At 35.5% G+C, this 22839-nt stretch overlaps 3 protein-coding genes and 1 pseudogene across 3 annotated transcripts; 2 read left to right on the top strand and 2 right to left on the bottom strand.

The window, feature by feature from the left end:
- Positions 1 to 99: 99 nt before the first annotated feature.
- On the bottom strand, positions 100 to 1427 carry LOC121743380 (cyclin-dependent kinases regulatory subunit 1-like). The gene is made up of 4 exons (XM_042136671.1): positions 1316 to 1427; positions 1164 to 1237; positions 997 to 1057; positions 100 to 512 (listed from the first exon to the last, which is right to left on the bottom strand). The coding sequence occupies exons 2-4, from the start codon at positions 1214 to 1216 to the stop codon at positions 360 to 362; spliced, it is 267 nt and encodes an 88-aa protein (XP_041992605.1). The 5' UTR covers positions 1217 to 1237; positions 1316 to 1427; the 3' UTR covers positions 100 to 359.
- A 1132-nt stretch (positions 1428 to 2559) lies between these two features.
- Positions 2560 to 3153, top strand: LOC121744636 (uncharacterized protein At1g08160-like). Its single transcript, XM_042138234.1, has one exon. It carries the CDS (start codon positions 2560 to 2562, stop codon positions 3151 to 3153), a length of 594 nt encoding a protein of 197 aa, XP_041994168.1.
- Positions 3154 to 10900: 7747 nt separating this feature from the next.
- On the top strand, positions 10901 to 15389 carry LOC121745334. Its single transcript, XM_042139199.1, has 8 exons — positions 10901 to 11074; positions 11585 to 12459; positions 12655 to 12773; positions 12940 to 13815; positions 13909 to 14212; positions 14308 to 14473; positions 14551 to 14656; positions 14749 to 15389. The coding sequence occupies exons 2-8, from the start codon at positions 11725 to 11727 to the stop codon at positions 14864 to 14866; spliced, it is 2424 nt and encodes an 807-aa protein (XP_041995133.1). The 5' UTR covers positions 10901 to 11074; positions 11585 to 11724; the 3' UTR covers positions 14867 to 15389.
- Positions 15390 to 16886: 1497 nt separating this feature from the next.
- LOC121743989 lies at positions 16887 to 17709 on the bottom strand (annotated as a pseudogene).
- Between the last annotated feature and the right edge of the window lie 5130 nt (positions 17710 to 22839).

Here is a 22839-nt window from a genome sequence, read left to right as displayed (position 1 = left end):
ATCACTAGACAATAAAGTGACAAAAATCTATAAAGGAAAGCCCTGCAAGCTAAGTTAATCCAAGATGACAAACAATGATGAAGCAAGAGAGTGTCTATATAGCAGCAAGAAGCATATTACTACTTCATAGGCAAACATTTAATCAACTGGTTATACATTTCTCAAGCTAACAACATTCAATCTGTTGAAAAAGCAATTTCAACTTTGAAGTTCTATGCAGTTTCATCAGCAGAATTTCATCTCACACTCTGATTAGATCAAACATCTTAATACAGCATATTGTGTGTTTATATATAGTAAGCTCATTCCCAGAGGAAACAAGAATACCCCTTTTCGTGCTAAAGCACAGTAGCTGTTCTTCACTTGGCAAGCAAGGTTTGTTGAGCTTGGCTCTCCTGCTGCTGCTGAAAGTTCAGTGCCCTCCTGAAAAGCATGATATGTGGCTCTGGGCGGTGGATTGCATAGTGGACCCACCCTCGGCTCTGCTGAACCCCGATAGCACGCCATTCATTCTATATGCAGGAACAAACACCATCAGTCACAGCATTTGTATTTTACAATAAACACACATACATACAATAGCTAGTTTTGGAAACTCCACAAAAGAAGCACCCCCCATCTCCAAAAAATAGGCCTAATCGACAATTATTTGGAACTGGTGGAGTATAATAAATGATAGTAGTAGATTTGATTGTTTTCAGGGTAGAAGTTCGTATTTCATGTAGAGATTCTACGAAATCCCTAATTAACAAAACCAAGTAGAAAACGCCTAAACAAACTGATACTTCTAACTTAAACTCAATCGTATAGGTTCTTCAGATATCCCACCACGCATAAAATCGATCAAAAAGAGCTCATAATTTCGAGTCAATTCAACAAATTCACCAGCGTCGATTAACACCAGCAGAAAACCTAATCGATCAACAATACAATAATAATAGGGAAAAAAACATAAATGAGCTGATAGAAAACCCTAAGCCCCAATTTCTGACTTACTTCAGTGAGAAGGCGATTTTTCGGAAGCAGTCTGGCAACCTCCGGCGGAAGAACAACATGCCTGGAGAAAAATTCCATAATTCCGCATAATAGTCGATTGAAAATCCTCATCAATAAATGGCACATCCTGAATTCAATTGAATAAATTGGGGGAAGAGACGAATCACCTGTACTCATACGTATCATCATTATACTTCTCCGAATACTGGATCTGGCCCATTTCTGGTTCACAGTATGATCGCTAAATCGAAACAAAACACAAATTGAAGATTTAATCGTTAAATATCGAAAAAGAGAAAATACAGATACGGAGAGATACCTTCGCAGGGAGAGAGAGCGTTATAGAGTCTTGAGTGTGAGAATGGTGGAAAAACAATGCTAGAAATAATTTACATCTTGAATTTTAAAGGTGGTTATATAAATTTATTAAATGGAACATGTGGCCCTCGTTTGATTTTCAAATTTCCAAAATTCCCGCTTATATATACTCCTATAAAATTTTAGAAAAAAATACAATAATGTGTGTTTAAAAAAAATTTAAGATAAAAAAAATAGATCAACGACTGACCTCTCTAATTGGGTCACCTCGTGACAACGGCTAACGACAGACAACCTTCTTCATTCTAGGGCCACCCCATCCTCATTTTTCAACATCTATGCATCCAACAAAAGAGCTTCAGTCTCTTTCTCACCACTTGCTTTCATGAAATATGGCGGTGCCTTATTCTTGAAAGACAAAATTCTAGAACTATCGTTGTTCAAGATTTTCGGATGTAGAGTGATTTGGGAGGAGAATAAGGCTTGGACACTTTTGTTTTTCATGGCAATGCTTGTGAGCATGTAGCGATTGTAATCAAAATCCATGGTTGATCAATTAGGTTGCTCGAGGTTGTGTTCCTCAAGTTCAAAAGAGAACCGACAATGAACACAACAAAGAGAGAGAGGAGATGGATGAGGGCGAGGATGAGGAAGGGTAAAAAGAGAGAGACATATTAAATCAATTACGAGATGAGACATGATAATTACTCCAATGTCCACTCTGCATTGTAAATCTTTTTCGAGCCTAACAAATACACTATCAAGACTATCGATGGTAGGCGATACAAATTTTAATCTAAAATTAATAGAGTAATATTTGATAAAAAAAATTGAAATATTATTAATAAAAAATTATTAGAAAACATAAATCAAGTTACATATATTTGGTATCTCAGATAGAAAGAACAACCTAACTAAGTCAAACTTGATTCTTCCCAAAAGCAAAAACATGAATTCGACTAATTGAGATCCTATCCAATGGAATACCTTGAAAACTAAGCAATCATTAACACCAAAAATATTCTTAACAATAGATCTTCAATCTTGATCACTAAATAATCCAAGAACCAAAAATTGTTGCATATACATCCACACACAAACACAACCTCCTTTTTTGTCACTCTCACTCCTAGAATATTTCTTGAGTTCCGCCCAAGAAATCATAAAGCACATACCCCTCTATATCTACTCACCATCACCACCAAAAACACACACACACACACACACAAATCAAATCCCAGCACCATGTCAAACAGCAAGGCCACGCCGCCGCCCACGGTGCAGTGGCGGCAGCCCAACGCCATCCGCTGCTTGGCCATCGTCGTCCTGGTCCTCATCCTCCTCACCCTCTTTGTCGTGGCCGTCATCTGGCTGGCCGTCCAGCCCAAGAAGCTCACCTACTCCATCGAGCACAGCTCCATCAGCGGCATCACCGGCAACAACTCCACCTTCCACTGCCTGCTCCGGTCGAGGAACCCCAACAAGCGAGTCTCCTTCCAATTCAAGAGAATCGAGCTGGAGGCCACCTACCTCGGCACCAAGCTCTTCAGCGGGGGCGTCGCGCCCTTCCGCCAGCCCGTCAGGAACGTCACGGAGGTGGAGGTGGACTTGCCGGAGGTCAGGCCGCCGCTGCAAGGGAAGGAGGCGGAGAAATTCAGGGCGGAGAGGGCCGCGGGGGCCGCCAAGATGGAGGTGAAGGTGACCGGGAAGCTGAACATGAAGATTGGGGTGTTCAAGGTGCATCGCACCGTCACCGCCACCTGTGGGCCCTACGACGTCCCGTTTAAGGAGTCCGAGGGGTTTCGGAGAGTCGAGTGTGACACCGATATATCTTATTGATTGATTTTATTTCGTGTTTTGTTTTGTTTTGTTTCACGTGTATTGTATTGTTGTTGGATGAATTAATGGGACATGAGATTGATATTGTGGGATTTTTGTTTTTTTTTTATTTGAAAGAAAATGTAGATGATGATTTCGATTGATCATGTTTTGTATTTTGAGATTGTTCATTTTATGTGTTTTGCATTTTATGTATTTGAGCGACAGAAAGTAATTTATGAAACACATTTGAAAATATGTTGCAGTGTATGTTACTTTAGATTCTAGTTTGAATCTGGAGTATCAAAATAGTTAAATAACCATATTTTGGGCTAACTATTTAGGCCCAATCAGAAAGTATGTAAATAAAGACAATAATGGGCTCAATTTCGTTTAGCATAATCATGATCTAAAGAAATACTGTACTACATTTTTAGTTGGTTGGTTCGAAATAAAAATAATTTAATTATTAAATTACTCTGAATTTAAGTGAGTACTTTTATTAGTTGATTAGTATAGCAATACTAATCTCCACATGTATAAAGTGAATTTCAATGGATGGAATAGTGCAATAGCTTGGTCCATACACGTTATCATAACATGTGTACACAAGTGGGCCCATTAACACTTAGGTTAATGAAATTTTAAGATTGCATAAGTTAAGGAAAAATTAAATGGGAGTGTAGAGAGTAGATCCATGATGAATAAATAGATCTTGGAAGCATTCATATAATTAATTATTGCAATAAATAAAAGATATTGTTGCAACTTGTCATAAAAGAATTTGAGAGTTTCTGGACTTCGTCGTCTAAATTGAATTATTTTTTTTTCACGTTAATTAATGGATTACATAAGTTGACAAGCAACCAGTGGATTATTTGTGCATACAGGGGCGGACGCAGAAATAAACATTAGTAAGGGCTATATTTTCAAAATATAGTTTGAAAATGTTTTTCTAGGTAATTTATGTGATTAATAAGGGCTTTAATATAAATATAGGTGTAAAATAGGAATAAATTATAAAAATTTATTAAAAAAATGTCAAAAAAACAATTCATTAAGGGCTAAAGCCCCACCCTTTGTCTATGTGGGTCCGCCCATGTGTGCATCACACACATGCCACACGTTTCAACACATTATGAAACATACAAATGTGAACTATGGAAGTTTCTGGTTAAACATTCCATTTAAAGCTCATATTTAAGGAGCCAAATTTAAGATTCTCAAATAATCTATTTATGGTAAAAATTTAGTTTATTACCAATCCCACTTATACCACTAAATAACACCTCCTAAATTCTTGTGTCAAAAGAAATGAGCCTAATATCTTGGGACGGAGGGAGTGCAATATACTACTCGCCCGTCCCATATTAAGTGATTGATTGTTTTTCGGCACGTGTTTGTGAAAAATGATAATAAATAGTTAAAATGGAAAGTAAGTAAAATACTAAAGTAAGTAAGAGAATAATGTAAATGCGACTCTCTTCTATATTATTATGTCTCTTACTTTACTTTCTCTCCGCTTTAACTATTTATTATCATATTCGGAAAACAACGGCAAAAAAGAAATCAATTATTTGAGCTGTGATGGAGGGAGTATATTTATTGGGCATATCTAGAAATTATATTCTCTTATAAACTTTATTTGTTAAAAAAGAATTATGTTTTTCTACAAAATTTACTCAAACAGAACATGAACTTTAATTGCTATGTCATCTTTAAGTCAAAAGTCCAAATTGACATATCTAATTCTAATTTACTACAACTAGATTCTAATGAGGCCATGATCTAGTTCAATTTTTAAAGGTAATAATGCCTATAAAATATCAAAGACAAACAAGCAACTTGCAATTTCAATTTTAATATCCCCACAAAATTTGATCCACTTTTCTCAAAGGAAAAGAGAATCTAACTTCTTTTGGTATTGCAAAGTCTCAATTTCAATAAGTCTAAACTGGAAAAGGCAGACACCATAGAAGGTGGAAGTGAAAACTTTTTCAAACTCTATACCCAAAAGCAAACATTTTTTTCTTTTTTCTTTTCTTTTTTGGGTGTGCATGTTTTTGGCCTAGGATGCAACTCCATCACATGGCTGAATAAATATCAGCAAAATAACAAACAAAAGGGCCAAGGTACACAAGGACATACATATCCAATGGGATAAGAGATATAACTGATATTTTGTGTGCATGCCACATGAACATGGGTTAGGGCCCACCGACACGATGTCGTGCCATTGGTACGATGTATGTAATAATTCGATCAGTTGTTTACGAAACCCAATCAAGATTTGTTAAGCGGCACATAAACCACATTTAACTTTATTAGAGCGATTATCTTTTGCCAAATCGATTATAATATCCGGAAGACACTGTGAAATGGTCAACAAGTGTATATAGAAAAACAAAGAAAATTTCACTATGTAAAGCATTAGTGGTGATGTATTGTCTTCTCATAAGATGCCGAACAAAAGGATGATTGAAATTTTATAATAGAGACTAATCAAAGCATGTGATAGACCTATTTGTACAACTTTTGGTGATTCACCAAATGTAACTTCCTTTTCCATGCAATGTAACAATTTTATGGAATTAATAATTATGGGTCCTCAATTTTTACCATTATATAGTCTCATGAATTGCAACCACTTGTCACTTTACTTGTACTTTGCTCATGCATAATGTTTCCACATTGAATCAATTGAATATTTGCATGTTCAAATGTATATCTAGTGTTTCCCTATATCATATAGACATGTTTGGAGTAAGATATTTTATATTTATTAGACTGATATATCATATAAAATTCCAACATCCAAAATATTAGCAAAACTGAAAATTCAAGAATACAATAAACCCACAAGAAAATAAGCAGTTTCTACAAAACATTAAACGACAAAAACAACAACGCAACGATCAATACAGTCTCTAAAACAGTCATTAGCACAACCCTAAACAACTCAAACATAAAGGAAGAAAACAATGGTGATAGCGAGAAAGTACCAAATAAATGAGGATCATACCAACCATCAACACCGATGTTCTAGTAATACAATATGGATACGCTTCATCTTAATATTTATTTTTAAACTACATATAATTAACACATGCATGAAAAACATACAACACACATTCAGTTACACACAACAAGACGACAAATGATGTGTAATTGTCCCCAACAAGATTAAAGTGGTTTACTCAAATTATTTTACACCCGCAACGCATCACGCGGGTGGCCCGTATTTCGTCACGAAGGAACGAGACGGCGGCGTGACACGTTGCAGCGCCCCGTCTCGTCTCCAGCCCGTTCCGCGTTCCGTCCCACCGTGACGAATGACGAGACGTCTCGCCACGCGCCGGCCCGCGAGTGGGCATCGTCACGCTGACGCAATAATTTATTTTTTAAAAAAATTGAATTAAATAAAAAAAATTAAAAAATGAAAAACGTTAATATTACCGTTATATTACCATTTTTTCAATTTATTTTATTTTATTATTATTTTTTTACTCTATAAATACTCCTAATTCATCCTCATTTCACACACAAATACATATATATTCTTCCCAAATCATCTTCATTTCCTCTCCAATTTTCATCTAACCTCTCATCACAAAATGTCCGGCGACGGAAACTCTGGCGGTGGCGGCTCCGGCGGGTTCGACATCAACGCGTTCGGCGACTGGGGGCATGTACAATGTCCTCGGTGGTGGTTCCGGTTCGTCGACGCCGGGCACCCACGGTTCGTCGACGCCGGGGGTACCAACCACCCCATTTTGATGTGGATGCATACGCCCGTCCCTCCACCCCGAGGTATTCGCAGGGATTATCCCAGATTCTGGAGGATTATTCCGTTGATCCCACTCCGGAAGAAGACCGAGGCGGTGGAAGCTCCAGGGCGGAGGTGTAGGTGGAGGCGGAGGCGGAGGAGGAGGAGGATCTAGGCCGGCATCCGTACGACCCCAAAGAAACGCTGGCGGTGTACAACGCCTGGATCAGTATCTCGTACGATCCCATTGTCGGGAATCAATAACCCCGGAAGTGCTTTTGGGAAAAGGTCATCGTGGCCTACCACGAGATTAAGCCGAAGGGGTCCCGCCGCCGCACATATAAGATGCTCCGCGCTCACTTTGACCGAGTCGACAGAGAGGTCAAAAGATTCTGCGCCATCCACAAGAATGAAGCGGCTCATTACCAAAGCAGAGCCACGGGAGTCGACATTCTGAGGTCGGCTTTGCAAGTCTACTTCGACGACACCGTCAAACAATTCAAATATGTCGATGTTTGGGAGGTCGTCAAAGACGAGGAAAGGTGGGCCTGCGGTGTCCGGTCCAGCTCGGGCTCGACCTCGAAGTGCATGAAGCACACGGCGAGTGGCCAATACTAGTCTAGTGAGGGTGGTTCGGGCAGCGCCCCACAAGAGTTTGCCTCGCAGGAGGTTGAGGCCCCTTGGGCGCCGTCGGCCGCAAGGGAGAAATGCGGCGAAGGCGGCTAGAGGCAGGAGGGGCCGAGCCTAATCAAGCCAGACGGGCTCGGGCTCGGGGGGACCCTCGAACTCCCTTATGTCCATGTACATGACCGCCACAATGGCGGACACTTCCCGCATGACGTCTCCCCAATACCAAGCCTATCTTAACGGAATTGCGTTTATGGCAGCACAACTTGGCATTCCGCCTCCTCACGGTTTCAGTGCACCTCCACCGCCTTCGAGGGATGATTCGCCGGCGGAGTAGTTTTTTTATTTTCTTTAAAATTATATTTTAAATTATGTCATTTTTATTTTTTAGGATTTTAATTAAGTGTTTTTTTTTTGAATTTTAAGTTGTATTTTTATTTTATTTTTAATGAAGTGTGTTTTTTTAATTGAATTTGGTTGGAAATAAAAATAAAAAATGAAATTGAATGAATAGTAATTTAAGGGACGGTTAAGGGACGTAGGGTTGCAGGTTCCGTCCCTTAATTAAGAGATGGAGTAAAAACGTACAGTGGGGCCCATGAATAGTAGGGTCTCTTTGCTTTATATTATAAATACAATTAAGCACTATCGATGTTGTGTTATGAAGGGACATTGTCCCATGAAACTTTATGAATAATTACAATGATTAGATTAATTAGTATCAAGGTTGTGCTGGAGCCAATGGCGTCATGATTTCATTTTCTTGCTAATCATAATTTATTGATAAGCAATTATAGTATACATGTTTATGGATCTAGTCGAGTTTCGTGATTTCTAAGGTTTCTCTAAAAATAGATTGGCCAATTCAAATAAGATTATTTTGCACATAGGACCATAGAGCCATAGAAAAATATGGTTGCAAATTTATAATATTTCATCATTAATTAGGGTATTAAAATATGTATAATATTTTGTTTAAAAGAGGCCTCCTCTTAGTTATCATATTGCCTCATCGAATAGATTCTCGCTCTCCTTTTCTCTTGCAACAGCTTTAGCCGTTGAGTATATAATTAATTAACATGTAAAGAGGTTATGGTGAGTATATAATTATTCAACATGTCGTAAATAGTTTGTGACATATCAATCTTTTTTACATTATCAACGAATGCTAAAGTTTTATCAAAGAATTCTCTAATACTTCAAAACTGATATAATAGAAAATTGAAGTGTTATGTGTGTAATAACTTGGGCCAATTCCAAAATGTATAGGTGCTATTTCCACAAAAAAAGGAAAAAGAAATATAAAATTAATGATTTTTATTACAAAAAGTTCAATAGGAAACTCAACACCACGTGGCCTCTACTGGAATTACAGGTATAATATCGGTCAATTAAAATATGAGACCCACATTTTATATTGATTCTCCATTATGAGTCATTCAATAAATTACTTCACATAGAATAGAAATAAAGAAAATAAATAAAAATTAGAGACAATGATAAGTTACTTAAAACACACATCTAATACTTAACCCGGAAAATTTTGGGCATAAATTTTATACCGACTTTGATGAAACTGTTAAGCACGAAGCAATTACTAACAAAATGTCACTAATTATAATTTATTTATTAATTTATATTTTGTATGTTGAAGGAGTTCGAAACTAGCTAAACAATGTTTGATGGAGTACTAATTAACTAATCAATGTCAAATCCACTGTCACATTTCTCCCAAAAGAATATAGGAGTACTAAAAATAAAAAACCAATAGTACTTTATTAACTCACCAAAGTTTGATTACTTGGTTAATCATTCTTTATTTTCATTTGAATAGGATAGTGGATACCATTCGTTAGGTAATTACTATCAACCATTTTTAGCTAGTTTTAACTCCTTCAACGTGTGAAATCATTAAATAAATAAATTACAAATAGTACATTTGTGAGTAAGCATCATTAAAAATTAGTTGAATTTATGGCCAAAACTTTGCGATTTTATCCATTTGAAATGTGTTACGATCCCTATATCATAGGATTCCTCAAATATTTAGTTATCTTTTTATTCCCCATATCTTTCCATATATAATTTTCTTATTGAGTAAGTTAGGGTTTAGTAATTAATCATACATTCATTCACCAACTCCGCTTTCCGAAAGTGTATAATTCGATTATTTGTTTTATTCATTGAATTTCTGTTCATGTAATTAAGAGTAAATCACACACCTACTGTTAGGTGAAATTGCATTAAATACTCATGTCGCTTATAAATTACAAAAACAACCCATGTGAAGGAAAAACATCAGAAAGCAAAAAAAACTTTTTGGTTTCACTATAAGATACTATTACAATTTCATTTGATATGTTTTATTTATTATATATAGAATCTTCTCATAATACAGAATCACAGATTCAACTAAAGTATGCGGAACGATGTGAAATTGGAAAAGAAAGTTGAAAATAAAATGGGTTAAAAATTATTTATAATAATTATATAAAATCATATGGCAAGCCAATTTCCAGCTATATTTCATATGTTAAATAAAAATCCACTAATGAGAAAAACTCCGTAATACGATTTTTTTTCAACGTGACAGTGAACCTGACAACTAAGTATGCTAAATTCCATATTTGTCTTCAATCTAACAATCAAATTAGTGCCACAAAATAATACAAAGGGCCAACACATTAAAAACGGGCAAAATAGATGGAATCGCCACCAACTATTTCTCTAATTCAATTAGATGGAATCATAAGAATAATAATATTATTAGAGGATATTAATTATTTAAATTATAACTTTTTTATTAAATTCTCATTACGTAATCTTTAAAATTGAAATATTAAATTATGAAATTTAATGTTATTCAATTGTGTAATCTATATAAAAATTAATGTCGTTTCATAATATTAAAAATGATACTTTTTAATAAAAAAATAAATAAAAGAATAAATACTAGTTTAATGAAACATGTCATTTGAATATCTTCAAAAAACGATATTTTGTGCATGAGATAATTGAAAAAAATAATATAAAATAAACCAAAATTTATTTGACTAAATTTATAATTAGATAATTATTGCTCTAATAATAATTAGATGGAATTGCATTAACCACAGTCCAATTTCTCTAGGGGGGGAAATGGAAAAAGGAAAATAAAATTAAGTAAATTATCTGGTATGGAAAACATAATAAAGTAAAAGATTAGGGGTTCTTTTGCAAAACATTTATTTACTTTGCGTAAGTAAAATAGAAAGGTGAGAAATTGCAAAACGTGGCAATCATCCGCGAGCTCGGGTGTAAAAATAGACGGTTGAGTTACGTTGCCGCCGACTCTCTCTTCTTTCCTTACATTCCGTTTTAGCTGCTGTTACTTTTCAATTTTCATAGCTCAAGAACAAATCCAATCTCTTCTCTCTCTCTAGTTTGTCTCCTCTTCAACCGTTTCTTCCTCATTCTACCTTCTTCTCTTCTTCCTCTTCACCCTTTTAAATCTCTCTCCATCGATTACTCGTATTGGGTTCACTGAATTTGAAGAATATTTGCATAGAGGTACATACAAACCTTCTCATTTCCTTTTATTGTGTGGTATTTATTCCAAATCAATGGTCAATATGTGAAACGGGGCGATGTTTGTTTCGATTGATTCGAGTGAAATATTGTTAGTGCGACCAATTCGTTGAATTTGGAATCGCGTGAGAAAAAAAGATCCAATTTTGATGGGGTGATTAATTTATGCCTTTAATTTTCATTAATCCCAAAAATTGGATTCGTTTCTTGATTTCAATTTTGAAATTGTCAGAAGAATTTGAATGTTGGCAGTTGCTTTTGCTTCGCTTTTCCTTTTGGGTGAGCTGTCATTGGTCAGGGACAAGGTGGATCTACAAGACACTACCTTTTCCCCTTTTCCTTTACCAAATCCCTAATTTTGTTAGCATCTTTAGATTTTTATTTTTCCCCCTTTGATTGGCTGGATAAGCATTACAAGAATCTAGCATAAATTTGATCACTTTTGTGCTTGATTGCAACAAACAAAGTAAAATTTTCAAGATCCTTTTGCAGGCATTGTTTGATGTTTGTGTTGACTTCAAATCTGATTAGAAGGGGTGATGATGAATCGTGTTTACGATGGATTGATAGGGTTGACTCGAATGTGCGGTTAAGCACCGTTGTGTTGTTTGTTGCGTGATTGAGTTTTAGCAATGGCTATTGCTGGCTTGCATAATGTATCGGCTTTTGGGACCTTCTTTCGGGACTCCCAATCTAATGCTTCGAGGCAGTGGAGCGATGAGCCTGGCACGCCTCGAACCCGGGCATCCTCTCTCTTGCAGATGTGGCGGGAGCTCGAGGGTGACCATGTGGTGAGCCCTTCTTATAGGTCAAGGGGGCAGAGAGTTTCTCGGAGGAGTGATACTGGGCACGAGCTTGATATCTCTGAGGATGCTGATGAAACTGTAGCGCGAGCTGTTATAGGTTCGGAGGTGGATCACGATGATAACAATAGTGTCATATCTGAACAATCTAGTGACTTGGGAGAAACAGAGCGGGAACGAGTGAGACAGATATTTCAAGAGTGGATGAACAGTGGTGCGATGAGCCCTTCACCTAACCGTTCGGGACCACAGGGGCTTGGTGAGAATGAGTGTGAAAGGGTGAGAATTATAAGAGAATGGGTGCAGACGAATGCCCGGGAGAGAAACAATCAGGCATCAGTTGGAGACGGAGGTGCTGAGGCCGGTTCTCATATTGAGCAGGTGCGTGAAGGATTGGCTGTCGCCCATCGTGAGACCACTGCACGTCGGCCCATTCGCAGATTATGTGGCAGACAAACTCTGCTTGATCTGCTCCAAAGGGCTCAGTTTGAGAGGAAGGAAGAACTCCAGGGTCTGTTGGAGCACAGGCCCGTGTCCGATTTCACCCACCGCAATCGCATACAGGTGATTGTATATTATGGAGTATTTTCCTCTAATTTTCCCATGCATCATATTATGTTATGTCTATGTTGAATTGTTATATTCTTTACCTTGCACTGCTGTTTTGTGTAAACCATCTGTTAACGACGGATACAAGGTCAATAATGTGTACTTTAATTGACCATCCTCTCGGTCTCACCTAATTTATGCCAATTTCAGGCTTTGCTTAGGGGTAGGTTCTTAAGAAACGAGACAATGGCACCGGATATCAGACCGTCGTCTGTTGCTGTAACAGAACTGGGTATGCTAAGACAACGGCATACTGTCTCTGGCCTCAGGTATTTTCAAGATATATATTTATCGACTGTTTTACCATTTCGATATTGCAGTTCTAAAAAATGTACTTGGTTCTGATGAATTATGTTTATCTTGATGATTAATGAGGATTGATTATCAATCAAAATATTCCTGTTAAACTAATGGTATCATAATATGGCAAAACAGGGAAGGCTTCCTTTCCAAATTAGAAAAATCTGCTTCTACTTCAACAAACAGTTCTGATTCTTGGTTTAGTGATCAAAACCATTCTGAATTAGAGTCTACAATGCAAGAAAGAGATATAGCCATAAGTTCGCCAACACCCGACTTGGAAAGTGTTGCGGACAGAAATGGGGATCCCCAGGAATTTGGAAGAGAAGTAGCTGAAGCTGAGAACCAAGTTGTGCACGACTTGGGTAACGCGGAAGATGTTTCCTCTGGGAATGAGGGACGTGGGCAAGAAATGTCTTCTTACATTGATGTCAGTCAGCAAGATGTTCCATTTGATGTTGCAAGTGTTGGTACCGTAGAGGGCCATGTCTTGGACGGCGAGGCGACCAAGCAAGTGTCCGCCACTGAGGGAGCTGGTGTTAATAGACACGGAGAAGAGATAAATGTAACAATAACCAATGAGTTTTCGTTAGAAACTGACATACCACACGATCATTTTGAATCAAGAAGTGGTGTGAGCTATGATGAGGAAGCTGCATCCCATACTGTTGACTTGGAAGGAAATGCGGACGAACAATTTGACGGGCCAGTGGATTCTGTAACTGACATTGAAGAATGGGTGGATACCAGTGGAGAATTAATGGCTAGAAGTTGGCAGGAAGCCTCTCATACTGAGTTGTTACGAGAAACATCTGATAACAATGCTGCAGTGCAAGATCGGATACAAGAATCACATGACGACTGGCCAAGCCACGACTTACAGGAGGCTATTGATAGTTGGCTGGGTATGCCTTCTGCAGAGGTCGGTGAGTCTGTTGGAAGACTAGATTCATTCTATTACTCTGATGACGACAATGCTCACAGTATCGAACTCCGGGAACTTTTCAGCCGGTATGCAAAGATTTAATATAAGTTGGTGTAATCTCATTCATCAGAATATGATTCTCTCAAGTTTTTGGATGTAAATATCCTTTTGTGTTGCAGGAGACGCGTCTCTGGTCTTCTTCGAAGTGGTTTCCGTGAGAGCCTCAACCAGATGCTACAATCTCACGTGGAAAGGCAAGGTCATGCCTCTGGCGATTGGGAAATGGAGAACGAATCTTCTTCTCCTAGTCTAGTTGATCAAGACCAAGGACAGCAACCAAACGGTGACCGAGCCTTGGATGTTGCGGAGAGAAATTCATTCGCTCCGGAATCTTCCTTCGTCTCTGCTCCCCGGCCACTCTGGGACGAGGAAATGCAGGGGGCGAGCTTGCCTCACTTCAACTTGAGCCAGCATTTTGGAACGGTATGTCACATTTCCTAATACTTCCATTTGTTTGTCCAAAATATCGTTTTAGAGCATCTTTTCGTGTGCTCATCGATCCAGTTAATGTGTATTAGGAGTGGGAGGTGGTTAACGAGATGAGAGCTGACATGGCCAAACTTCAGCAGAGGTTAAACAACATGCAAGGCATGCTGGAACAATGCATGGACATGCAAATCGAGCTGCAGCGTTCAGTGCGCCAAGAGGTTTCCGCTGCTCTGAACCGGTCCTTCACAACGAAAGGCAAGTGTGACTATGAGGCAAAACTAATAACATCATCTAGCTTCGTCCCTTGACCATTTTCACGATACCAAATGCAGGAACATCGAAAAGGACCCCTCCTCACGACGAGTCTCAATTGGACTGTGTGAGGAAAGGGATCTGCTGCTTGTGTCACGACACCAACATCAATACGTTATTGTACAGGTAACGATATTTCCGTTTGATGCTCTTGGATTCTTGTGAAATGATCTTTCCTTTTAACTTTATGCAAAATGGTGATGAAAATGAACATACAGATGTGGGCACATGTGCACCTGTTCCAAGTGTGCTGATAAACTGATCCAGGACACGGGGAAGTGTCCGATGTGCCGGGCCCCTGTAGTCGAGGCAGTCCGTGCTTACTTTATCCAGTGAATAAAAATCAAAGATGAAATTAGAGTTTAGTAGATTTATCTGATTCAGGATGAGGAAGTTGCTTGATGATTGAGCTCTTTTTTCTTACAGCAACTAAAGGTGTTTAACAAAAGTAGGTGATATATTTGACCAGATAGTCATTGGTATTTTTGGATGGCTTCTGTTGTGAATAAAGAGTAGCACGACCCGAGGGGTGTGTGGTTGAGTGGACGAGACTCACCAAACGTCAGGGGATCATCGATCTTTGGCTTAGGGAAGGAATAGCCTTAAATTTTCGGGTCAGTTGTCTCTCAGCTTTTAAGGTGCCTACAAATACACGAGTGGATTATTCACTGGGTCTGCCGGTGGAAACCTTGACGACGGCCAAGAAAAAAGAAAAAAGAGTGGCATGAGAGATTGATGAATGGGGTGAAAGCTGATAATTGATTGGTGCACAGTCAATTAATTATGGGCTGCATTATTTGTTGTATCATTTGACACTTTGAGATATATTTATTTGGAGTGATTATATATAGTGGCAAAACCCAATCTCTCTTACTTACTCTACTCGTTTCCCATATCATTAATAATTTTTTTTTCAAATTATGAAATTAAGAAATTAATACTATATGTACTTCATTCCTCTATGGTTAAATATCCCATATTGTTACTTTAAAATATCCACTATTATATAATTCTCATTTCATTTTTACTATTTTTTGATAAATACATCTTAAATTTCACCAATTTATTTCACATTTTATTATAAAACTAATGAATTTTATAGTATTATTTTGATATTTTATTATAAAACTAATGAATTTTATAGTATTATTTTGCAAATGCTTTGTGATGTAAGTTTCACATAGATGTTCTAATAGTAGTAGTAATATAAGCACTTTGTAACTAGTGAACTGAAAAAAATGTGTTTTAGAGTATGGAGACAAGAGAACAAAAGTTTAGGTGGAAATTATGTTGATTTTTGTAAGAATCTTTTTAATTTCAGCTTTTAAATATCTTGTTGGCTAATTAAAGTATATTCTTGAGGGTTGCTTTCGGCTATAGACTTAAATCGTGCTATTCACATGTGATAATCACTTTTTAGCATTAGTAATTATGCCTAGTAATTATATTCTCTCAATACATACATAAACATATCATTCACTTAATATTTTGATGAATCAAATAACAATTACAATATCAATAATAATTTTGTTAAATTCAAAAATGACAAATCTGTTAGTTGTATAATCGATAAGTGATATACATCAAAAATAGATTAGAAAGAAATATTAGTCTTACCGGTTACATGTCATAGTCCCTTGTGTTACTAGGAAAGGAATATACATTATTTTATTATCATGGGTTAATAAATGACATAAATATATTTGAACCGATCCCTCCACGTTACTGCTAAGATAGTCAATATGAGTGTGACACAAGAGACATTGATATCTCTGATGATATGTTTCGAATGAAATGAACATAATACTATGTTGAATTGATCATTCTTGATAGTAAAATAAGTAACTTTTCCCTATTTTATCCATTTATGATACTCAATTAATGTGCTTTCATGCGTATAGGCACTAAAATTCGGATTGAATTCTCATTTTTAATCATTTCTACAAAATTTTTTCTTGTATTCAACGACGTATTATTATTAAAGCAAACTATTTTCACATAATAAATTTTTTCCAAAATTATGTTTTGAATCCGACGTACGTGAATTATATGCATTTTGACATGTTTAAGTACAAAATCAACACCGGTTTAATATTAATGAAATCGATGAAAGGAGTATATGATAACAATCAACAAACATTACACTATATCTCAATATTTGAGCCTTTTTTTTGCAATAAAAATAAAATATGCATGAACATTTATTTTATTTTATGCAAAGCCATGATTGGTAAGTCCCATGTAATTTTATACTAATATCCCAGTATTTTAACGTCAATCTCTGGCATGCCAGGTTGGTATTTCCGGATACCATAATTATTTATTCACAAGATAAACTAAATTTCTATATTTCGAATGTAGAACTTATGTAGAAATTGAAATAAAAAAGTAGGATGATTTACATTCGATTTCATTACATTAGTTTCAATGTAATTGTACTGGACAAATTAAAATGTGGTGATTTAGTAGAATTTGACAAAAAATTGGAAATTGAAATAAAAAGGTATGGACGATAGATTAGAATAGATTGGATAAAGGAGATTAGAAAGTAGGGGTTGTACGCAACGGCGTGGGATTAGCGTTATCAGAGCAACTACAGGCTCGCCTGACACTGGCCAAACAAATCTCGTCGTTGGCCCTGAACAGCTCAGCGGAGCGGCACAGGGGGCAGGTCACGTGCGACGCGAGCCACGTGTCGATACAGCTCGGATGGAACACGTGGCCGCAGTAGGGAATCATTTTAACCCTCTCCGTCTCCCTCAACTCGCCCAAGCAGATCGGGCACTCCTCTATCATCCTGTGCTTCGCGCCCCCACCGTAGGGAACAAGCGGCAGCGAATCAACGGCCGACGTGTCGAGTTGAGGAGGTACGGGGGCGGCGGTGGCGGATGTAGATGGAGAAGAAGGCGAGGAAGAAGAGGGCGGTGAGGAGGACTAGGATTGTGAGGGCCATGGAGGAGTTTAAGACGGGGCCGGGTTGGATTTCTGGCGGCGGCGGTGGAAGTTTCTGGAATTCCATTGAAATAGTCGACGTCGGAGGTTTGGATGAATCTTGTTAGACTTGAAATTGGACTCATTTTTTCAATTTTTATTTTTATAAAAATCTAAAGTCGCATGACTAATAACTTTGAATTCTGTGTATTAAAATTATCAACCCAAAGATATAATTATATTAATATAACATGTAAATTTAAATATCAACATAAAGACATAAGTTTATAACACAAGAAGATTGATAAATTTATATCTTTGTGTTGATATTTTTAACATACAAAATTAATATTAGTTATTAATTTATATATATAGTCTCATTATTCACAAATCCACTCTTAAAGACCGAACCACCGAACCATACCAAATTAGGGTTTTTAGATCTAGTTTTTTATGGATGAGAGACACAAATTTATCAATTATTTTCGCCTTCACCACGAACCTATTTTAATTCATCCGAAGGTAAATAAGTCATACTAACATATTACGAAGATTTAACTTCATTCCAGTAGGTTTTTACTTCATTCCAGTATGTTTTTACTTCATTCCAGTAGGATTATTACTTCATTCCAGTACGTAAATGCAGTTTCGTCGTCGCGTGCCGTTCTTTCTCTCTACAATATCTATCACCACCGCCACAACGTTGATATGGTGTAATAAACACATGGAATGACGTAATAAATTATTGGAATGAAGTATGTGTAGAAACATTTGAAGTCCTACTGGAATGAAGTAAAAACCTTATCCAATGAAGTAATAACGTTTCTAAATGAAGTAATATACGCACTTGAATAAATTGCATTTTTAATGTAAATAAAGTAAAAACTCAGGTCAATGAATTCAAATGAAACATATGTTGAATTATTTCAAAACCTACTGGAAGAAAGTAAAAACATGTTGTAGTTTCAAGGTATTACGTACGGAATGAAGTAATAAACCTATACAATGAAGTAAAATGAGCTTGTAATGAAGACCGAAAATTTTACACAGCAGCACATCTCATCAAAAAAACTAGATCTAATGGCCCAAATTTGATCTCTAGTTCGGTCTTTAAAATTGGTTCGACATTGATCACAACTATATATATATATATATATATATATATATATATAGATATATACACGTTACACACAAACAGCCCGAATGAGATAGAGACAGATATGGCTGTGAGATTAATTTGGAGGTTTAGGTGAAAGCGAAACTGGGGAAGGGGTATGGTTCATGATAAGGTTTTATCACTTTGTGTTACGTTTTTATTTATTTCATTTTTCAGTTTCTAGTTGTAATAGAAAGTTGAAAACTTAGTTTTGTCTGCTAATGATGGGGAATGGGATTTATCTTGACGGACTTTGAAAATTATGGAAATTATTGCTTACTTGTTTAATGGACTGGAAATAATTAGAAGAATAGATGGATATAAGATAATACTAATGATTATAGTAGTGCTCACAAATTACTGCACACACGTGACAAATTAATATTTTTGATGATTTGATGAATAAATTGTTAGAAAATTACTATTATTTTCGTAATCGAATTAAAGGCTATGCTATGTATATCAATAAGTTATTTATATTAGTGACTTAGTCCATAATTGGTGGGTCTGGGCTTTATATGAGTAAAAACACAAATTCTATTTGTTTTACGTAATTAAGGTTTGATGATAACCATCAACCATATACCTAAACTCACATTTACCTTTGTTTATTAAAGAAAATGAACTCACGTTATCAACGGGTCATAGTGCAGTTAACAGAGCGGAGCTACGGTGATCTTGAGGTCACGAATTCAAATCCTGGTCCGCAAACCTGGTCGAAACAAAATTAGTCGGATCCCCCAAAAACAGATTTGCTACACACCTGTGGTCAAACCAAGAAAAATATGGAATTCAGAGTGTTTTGATTGAGGAAAAATATCTACTCCCAACTTGGCATAACGTTGTCACTCGTCACTAAGATTGAAATATCTAATATTAATTTCTATTAGTGGGACAAAATTCGGATTTTATTGAAATATCTTATTTAAATGGATTTTGACGAGTTCTTTGTATATTAATTTGGACCTCTTGTGTCAAGTTTTAAATGAATTTATGTATATTTCGAAATAAGAATTCCAAATCATATTTCAAATCATATATATGGGGCCATTTGAGATTTTTCCAAATGTTTATGCAGAATCTTCTTTAGTTATTGCTTCTCATATTTTAATTAGAAAAAAAAATTCGACATCGAAATGCGTCTATGGCTTAAATATTTCGTTTATATTTCACCATATATACATTATTGCTTTATAAATTATTCAGTTTATCATCAAATATGTATAAATAAATATTTATGTCTAACACTAATTTAAAGTACTTTTAATTGATTAAGCAATTTGATCGTAAAATTTGATTATCACCCATAATAAATGAATAATATTCATTGATTTATGATATACTATAATATTGTAAAAGGTACAAATTACACTAAACAAACCATACATAATTTAATAAATATACATAATTCTATACGTTGTAGAACTGTCCAGACAATTCTTGAGATTATATTGATTGCACCATTGTGGAATGTGTCAATTTGAAACGTGACTAAGTAGCTAAAACTCACCTTAAGATATAATTGCAAACTATAGTTCCAGATAATTCATTCCCCCTTTCAATATTTGCCACATCACAAAAATTGAGTGCAAATTTAATCGTTAGTATTTAATAGTAGAATATTAATTCTACATGCATTTTTTTAAATATAAAAAAAAATCTTTGCGCCCTCATATCCTTATTTCTTTATTAATTGACTTACACATATTTAAAAATTTACATTTCATGTGTTTGAATGGTATATTTCGTAATGTACATAACATGAAGTAAACATTTTATTTAGGCATTTTGAGGAAAATTACATTAAAATATTGTTGTCATTGAGATGTTAATTTATTCGCAAATATGGGACTAATTAAATGACAAACATGCCTAACGTGTTAAGAAACTAACTGTGTCAAAGCTTATTACAAATACAATCCGTGACACCAATTATCTCTTTCCCACAAAAGGGGAAACATTGTTGAAGATTATTTTGTTTCATTATTTTTTTAGATGATACGACATATGTCACCGACATTCACTCAATTTTTTTAGTAAATTGGCGTAAATTATCATGGAACTTTCAAAAAGTTGGGTTTTTCACACTAACTTTGAAATTGACAAATAATATTACGAACTTTACCTCGAGTTTGTTATTTTCCACCGATGAAAAAATTCCAAAAAATAATATCATGATACGATTTTTTTTTCGTAATTTCTCGACAACAACTTCAAGAGCTTCAAATCTTTCAATATTTGCCATTTCATCGCAACAATTGATTGCAGGAGTTAGGACCGATCTGACCCCACAAATCCAAGCTATTTAATCGTTAAACACTCTTTTAATAGATTTAGAGCCTTATTCTAAATTTCTAAATCTACTTTTCAACAAATGAATAAACTTTTTGCATGTGACACATCCTTATTTCTTTAAATTGATTTACATATTTAAAAAATTACATTTCACGTGTTTCGTAACATAACATGAAGTGAACATTTTATCGGGCATTTTGTGGAAAATAACATTCCTAAAAAACAACGAATCTTTATTGTCATAAACAAACTCAATTAATCCAATATTATATACAATTGATTATCCAATATAATATAATGTAATATATTGAAATTCACAATTACAAATTTTGAATCGAAGATTAATGATATTTCCACGTAAGTGAAAATTTTAACCGTCCTTGGATTTATTCCTAATTTCTATTGATTTTTTAGGTTTTTAGACGTGGATTATTTGATATTATATATTAATTTATTGAATTTTAAGTATTAGTTATTGAATATTAGTATTACTACTTGATTTTGGATATTTTGATTCCTACACTAATCGGTCAGTTATCAACCGACAAGTTAGGCCATCCACATCTCTTTCTCAATATCGTCTCATCTCTTAACTATAGGTGATACAACATATGTCACCAATAGTCACTCAATTGCTTGTTCGATGACCAATTTATTAGTTCCTAGTCCACACTGTATCCATTTGTGGTATTTGGTTGGATATGAGATATGATTTAGTTTAAAAGTTACATACTTACATGGATTCAGCCTACTATTTAATCTCGACAAAGTGTTATGAACAAATAATCTTGGCTTGTCTCGAGATTGAAGTATCGGGTCGTATCTACTCAACCGAGTATCATTCATGCGACACGATCTTAGATAATTCTTTAAACCAAACATCACTGTGTCATATTTTGACCTATATTATTAAACCAAGATTGCTAATATAATCTTTACTCTAACTGGGCTATCAAATTATATGTTTTCTAACAATCTGAAAATATTTTACCTGTGCAGTCATTCTTATAGGTGTTAAATGCACTAGATTAGATTTTGCATTAGATAATGGGCTTATAGCCCAATTATATACGAAAAAAATCATAAAATGAGTCTGATTTGGTCCCATTGTATCTCAAATTTAATTTTTAGGTCACAGAATTTAAAGTGTACTCTTTAACGTAAAAATAATAAACAGTCTCCATTATGATTTATTCTTATACTATTACAACAAGAATGAATATTTCAATATTCCCACACTTAATTTACAGCTTTTCTCCATAACTCATAGCTTTGCAAATAGGGGAAACCACAGCTTTTCTCCATAACTCATAGCTTTGCAAATAGAGGAAACCACTTTGATGACTAATCCATTCACATATTTCTCAAAATGAAGAAAACATCAAAAGAGATTATTAAATGGGCCTTTAGCATTTTCAATAAATCGGAAAGTGAAGATAAAGAGGCCCCAATAAGCAAAAGTATTTTTATTTCTTAATTTAATTCCTGACCACAAGTCATTTTTATGGCCAATAGGATTACGTGGGCTTTGATTATGACAGGTAAATCACAGCCGCAACTCTTTGGAAAACAAAAATAATTAATTATGGTTTTATGGAAGTTGTTTAACATTTAACTAATTGTCATTATTTTGGTAAAGATCTTCACGAGGCTTTCGTTTGTAAATGGATTCTTGTTAGCTTATTAATGGGGTTTTGAGTGTGACCGATAACTGTTTTTTTTGGGATCAATTCGTCTTCTTGTTTTTGTCGAATATCAGTGCTCATAATTAAGCTAATACGACAATAATTTCCAGCATTATCCACTACTCTTGTACACAAATAATTTATTTTGCATTATCTAAGGACGTAGTTGATAGTGCTTGACATAAATCTCGATCGTTGTGACGATTGTTTACTTTATCCAACGAATTGAATACAATAATATA

The sequence above is a fragment of the Salvia splendens genome, chromosome 8, assembly GCF_004379255.2.
Source record: "Salvia splendens isolate huo1 chromosome 8, SspV2, whole genome shotgun sequence".
NCBI lineage: Eukaryota > Viridiplantae > Streptophyta > Magnoliopsida > Lamiales > Lamiaceae > Salvia > Salvia splendens.
The sequence above is the reverse complement of the archived record's forward strand: the minus strand, read 5'-3'. Positions and strand labels throughout refer to the sequence as shown.

Bases quoted from the DNA above. Each gene is read 5' to 3' on its own strand.
- LOC121743380 (XM_042136671.1), bottom strand. From the start codon at position 1,216: ATGGGCCAGATCCAGTATTCGGAGAAGTATAATGATGATACGTATGAG. The intron at 1,058-1,163 runs GTGATTCGTCTC...ATTTTTCTCCAG, and splicing joins GATGATACGTATGAGTACAG to GCATGTTGTTCTTCCGCCGG. The intron at 513-996 runs GTAAGTCAGAAA...TCCTGCATATAG, and splicing joins AAAATCGCCTTCTCACTGAA to AATGAATGGCGTGCTATCGG.
- LOC121744636 (XM_042138234.1), top strand. From the start codon at position 2,560: ATGTCAAACAGCAAGGCCACGCCGCCGCCCACGGTGCAGTGGCGGCAG.
- LOC121745334 (XM_042139199.1), top strand. From the start codon at position 11,725: ATGGCTATTGCTGGCTTGCATAATGTATCGGCTTTTGGGACCTTCTTT. The intron at 12,774-12,939 runs GTATTTTCAAGA...ATGGCAAAACAG, and splicing joins CATACTGTCTCTGGCCTCAG to GGAAGGCTTCCTTTCCAAAT. The intron at 14,213-14,307 runs GTATGTCACATT...AATGTGTATTAG, and splicing joins TGAGCCAGCATTTTGGAACG to GAGTGGGAGGTGGTTAACGA.